The sequence below is a fragment of the Aulostomus chinensis genome, chromosome 20 (assembly GCF_037954235.1).
Source record: "Aulostomus chinensis isolate RoL2024-O1b breed Wild chromosome 20, RoL_Achi_v1.0, whole genome shotgun sequence".
Lineage (NCBI taxonomy): Eukaryota > Metazoa > Chordata > Actinopteri > Syngnathiformes > Aulostomidae > Aulostomus > Aulostomus chinensis.
In genome coordinates this window covers 3,267,699-3,272,610 of record NC_141339.1, presented here as the reverse complement: position 1 = coordinate 3,272,610, position 4,912 = coordinate 3,267,699, and the positions used below count along the sequence as shown (strand labels likewise).

General features: G+C 47.7%; 1 protein-coding gene across 4 annotated transcripts in view; it reads right to left on the bottom strand.

Annotated features, from left to right (window-relative positions):
- Positions 1-47: 47 nt before the first annotated feature.
- Positions 48-4,912, bottom strand: part of LOC147242230 (kinesin-like protein KIF13B) — a 36,825-nt gene continuing 31,960 nt past the window's right edge. For 2 of the 4 annotated variants that reach the window (XM_086189630.1, XM_086189632.1), the window contains 3 exons: positions 4,328-4,390; positions 1,520-2,813; positions 48-1,440 (listed from right to left, as the gene is read on the bottom strand). In XM_086189630.1, the coding sequence (XP_086045756.1) occupies positions 1,193-1,440; positions 1,520-2,813; positions 4,328-4,390 (1,605 nt within the window). In that variant the 3' untranslated portion in view covers positions 48-1,192. The remainder of the gene's footprint in view (positions 1,441-1,519; positions 2,814-4,327; positions 4,391-4,912) is intronic. The other 2 variants (XM_086189631.1, XM_086189634.1) reach the window with 1 other exon arrangement.

Here is a 4,912-nt window from a genome sequence, read left to right as displayed (position 1 = left end):
CTGTCTGGATTGAATGAAAGCACACAGACACTCATGAGTTGACAAGAGTTGCTTTTATTTAACAGCAATATAAAAAGATCATTAATAATCAATATCCTGTCTTTAAATAAATAAACATTCCGGCTGTCAAACTGATCAACTTGAATACACAAGTATAAAATCTTATGTACCAAAGGAAAAAAACAACCTAAATCCCTCAAACATCCTGACCACATACAAAGAGACACGCATCTTCACCTCCTCAGACTAAACACACGGATTAAAAACTTCTGTGTTTCTCAGAAATGAGTGCAAGTTTGTTTCTAAAACAGCAGAAAAACAGTTAAGAGCAGTTCGTCAAGTCTTCAACAAATTTGCTAATTTATCATTAAGGCACGTTTGCGTCATTAGTAGTCAAATTATTTCCAGGCACAACAACACACCATCATCCAACCAAACTGAAAATGCCCTTGAACTTGCGCTTCTGTCACACACAAACACAAAGCCTTGCTGATGTGGAGGCAGCATTCCTGGAATAACTCCAAAATGACACATCTGCCATTTAAAAACAAAGTTGTTATTTGCCTCTACTGTCAAAGAACGTTTTCCTGAAGGCCGCGACAGATGAGTGACAATCCACAGTCTGCTCCAGCAGCAGGCCTTAGACCTGGCCTTACGTCGTAGCACCATCTAAGTGTACCCCTGCCTCTTACAAACAGGACAGGAACTACAGCTGTGGAGCTACAAATGAGCAATATTAAGGAAGGGATTGTCTCCAATGTCTCCTTGCAACGCATCTCCGGGCACTCGGCCATAGGACACGTACCTCTAAGACCAAGAACAGTCAAGATTGGGCTTAAGTTTGGTTGGTGAAGCTGAAATTCGTTCCAAGACCAGGCTTAGTAAGTAGTTATTTTTGTTGAATCCCTTCAGGTTCCAAATGAACTGAGCCGATACCGATCCTGATGACTGGCTGAGGAGAATCCTCGCTAGTGATGGGCAGTGGGCCCAGAGCTGGATCTCACTGGTGGCTGAAGAAAAATCACTGATTTTCGAAGGCAGTGCGTACTACTGAATCAATTCTATGAAATCCTCACAGGAACATCGGCAGTGCAGTGAATCACACATAAATCACTACATCAGTGTACCCGACGGTCACACTCACTCCTGCTGGGTGTGGGTAACCGTGGAGTATGAACAGGGATGCGACTTCTCAAGTATTCCAGGACTTGCGGTTCTCTCCTCCACCACGGCCAGATGATCCACCTTCACCTTTTGCCAGAGCGGTAAGAGCTGCCAGGTTTGGGGTGGATCCAGATAAATTGGCACTACGACGCTTGTGCTGCTGCTGGCGACGGCGTTTGGCACCACCCCGGCTCACTCTATCTGGCCTTACCAGCACCCCGTAACCAGGGTTACAGTGGAAGTAGTGCTTCCCGCCTACAGAGCCATCATTCTTTCCTAAAGAATCATCAAGAAAGCGTTGTTTGTTAGTGAAGAATGGGGTTAGGAAAATACGTTTCAGGGTCACTCTACTCACCTGCTGGTACTTCCAGTTCAACTCCCACCCAAGTGCCCGCCGCAAAATCCGTAGGTCCAATGTAACGGACGGTCCCACTTTTATTGGTCCCAACACTCACGAATTCTCCCTCTTTCAGCCAGTCAGGAAGGACGCTTGCAGCAGCTGTGTCCCCTTCTTCAGAGTCAGAAATGATTTCCAGGGTCTCCATGGGCACAGAAAGGGCCAGTCCTGTTGTTCCGGTGCTGCTGGGCTGCTCTGTCGGTCCAGACTTTTCATCCTGCTCACCCAGGATTCGCTGAAAAGACTTGAGGTCAGATGATTGTACTTTCTGGATCTTGAAGGGGTTGACGGCAGATGTAGGAGGTTTGGAAGGTTGAACACTGGACTGAAAAGAAGGGGGAGACACCTCAACAGGGGCCTCCTGCTGGACCTCTTTGGAGGATGATGAATCTGGGATGGAGGCACCGTTAGAGTCCGAGGTCTTGGAAGGGGATCGTTTCCTGGATGTAGCTGAAGGGACAGAAGGGACAGGAGCAAACTCTGGGAAAATTTGGGTCAGGTTTTGGGTTGGTTCTTGGTCGTCCAAGGAGGTCTGGTCTTGGGTTTCATTGTGGACTGGTGGTTCAGCTTCTGTCTGGTCTGCAGCCATGACCTCCAACCCTTCTGTAACAGAGGTCTCTGCATTTGAGTCGTCCATTTTTTGTGACTCTGTCTGTTTGCTTTCATTCTCTTGTAACAACGATGAGTCTTTGAGTGGCTCTGCAGTGTCTATTTGTTCTGACCCAGCCTGTTCATTTGCTGACTCCTGCAAGTCTGATTCTGCAACGAGATCCGGCTCTTCTTCCTCCTTCAGTTGCTGTAATAGCAGCTGATTTGGTTCTGTTTGATTCAGGTGTGAATCTGGTGGAGTGTCCTTTGGTTCGGACTGTTGCACGTCAGCGTTCTCCGCACCTGCATTGCTATTCAAGACCTGCAACGGCTCCCGAGGCTCTGATTTGTCCTCAGGAAGACAAACGGGACCAGCATCAGATATTGCAGGAAAAGGGGGGTTCTGTGTCTCTTTCTCCTTCTCTTCATGTGGTGTTTCATCGGTTCTGAGGCCAGATATAGGAGGCAGGTCCCAGCTAAGCGTATAGACCTCTGACAGTGTGGCAGTGGATATACTGGTCGACATGTATCCACTAGATGCTTCGCTGACTGGGCTCGGGGTGGCGTCTTCTGTCTCTGGGATGATTGGCGGGGGAAGGGGCACAGACCTGGGACTCTCAAGAGGGATCTGGATGTCAGGAGGGATGATTTCCTTCATAGGAACCTGTAGGAAGACCAGGGCAAGAAATGGCTGTGAGCTGCATGAAAGGCCCTGATCAGACTCCATCCACATAAGTCCCTAATAAGACCTGGTCCATGTAAGACCCTGATAACACCTTGTCCATTTAAGGCCCTGATCAGACCATCACAGCTCTGAGGAGGTCAGATCAAATCTGGCATTAAAAAAACGCATTGGATTAGATTCAACTGCACATTAACACAAATCTCTAATCAACCAATCACGTGGCAGCAACTTTAGACGTGTCAACATGGTCAAGAGAATCGGCTGAAGATCAAACCGGAATCACAATGAGAAGGAAAGAGGATTGAAGTGACTGAATGTTTATCTGGTGGGCGGCGGTTTTCTGGGTGAGAATTTCTTGCTGATGGTAGCGGTCAGAGGCGAATGGCCAAACTGGTCAAAGCTGATAGGCAACAGGAACTCAATTAACCGGTCGTCCCAACTAAGGTTTGATGAAGAGCACCTCTGAGCCCAGCACACGTGGAACCTTGAAGCAGAGGGGCTACAGCAGCAGAGGACCCCGCTGGGTGACACACCCTTCAGTTCACTTCAGGAAAACGGATTCACCAAATGGGACAGTTGCCTGACCATGTCGGTCCCCTTATGACCATCTCCTGGCGGCTACCCTTAGCAGGATGATGCACCACGTCTAAAAATGTCAAATCATCTCTAACTGGTTTCTAGAGCGTGGCAATGAGTTCACTGGCCTCAAATGACACCCCCCCCCCCAGTTACCAGATCTCAGTCCAGAATAGAGCACCTTTGGGATGGGGATTCACATCATGGACCTGCAGCACCTGTGTGATGCTATCGTGTCAGCATGGACCAAAACCTCTCAGGAATGATTCTGGCACCTTCTTGAGTCTGTGCCGTTCAATTACCCAGGACGTGTGTGAATACGAATAGAAAACGCGGTAGATCGGAGTTCAACGCATCGCCGTGAGGAACTGGGGGTTTTTGTCTGTAGCTGCAGACACAGTGAACAGAGTTCAATTCAAACTAACAGAGTGATGCTAAAAGAGGAACTGCAGGGCTGATTCACGAGTGTCATTGACAGATGTAGCATCTGTCACATTGTCTCAATTCTAAAAGTATAAATTAAAGATAGAGCAGCCACTGCGGGCATGAATCATTTTACTGCCCACAATTAGGAAAAGACAGACAGGATATTCAATACACTGCTGTGTGCATAAACCAATCTAGTATCTCACTGAAATCTAAAGGCAAAAATACATGAAAAGAATCAGACGCATATTTGAGATGACAATTCTTCAGTTTTAAGTAGAATAAATGACGAGGTGTGAGCAGGCAGCATTCGTCCCTGTGATTATCAGCTACAGAGGAATAATGGCTGGAAGAGTGTTTTTGTCATTAAGGATGAAGAGCGACGCTGTAATCACGCTGAACACAGAAGCTCTGCGCTCTCGTCCCAACACGCTGATTCATCTCATCACGGCCTGAAGACGACGGCTCAGAGAGGCAGCAGCAGAACTTACCGGCTGTGGTTTGCTCAGACCGTCTTCAACGCTGGCCGACTGCACCATGATTCGAGGGAGAGTCTGCAACAGGAGAGACATGTTGGAGTGTCGGGAGTTTGACGGGCGCCCAACCCGGTCGTTACACTGAGAGCATCGAGAGGTGAGAAATGACCAGGCGTCGAGAGATGAGCTGATCAAACAGCACAGGCGTGTTTCCCACTTCCATGGAATGAAAAATTGTCGTGATCGACAGCCAAGATGTTGATATAAGATGCTGAATATATTTTATTGCAAACTTATTTGCTCATCAGATCACTCAGACACACAATCAGGATCCCCTGGTAAAACAGTCGGGAGAATTGCACCCGTAATTAGAAGTGAAGCGATCATCATTTAGCTCCACTCAGTGCTCTGAACCCTTTTCACCTGCCAGCCAGCTGATTAAATATTGTATCTAATAAATCTTGATCGATTTACGGCAGTTGAAAAAAACTGACGCAAAACGTGAGGCGATGAGCCGACTGAATCAGAGTGAGGGTGTGGCTCTGGCGCGTTGCTGACGTCGGGAACCAGAATATTCCGCCAACATGGACGGTAGCGAGC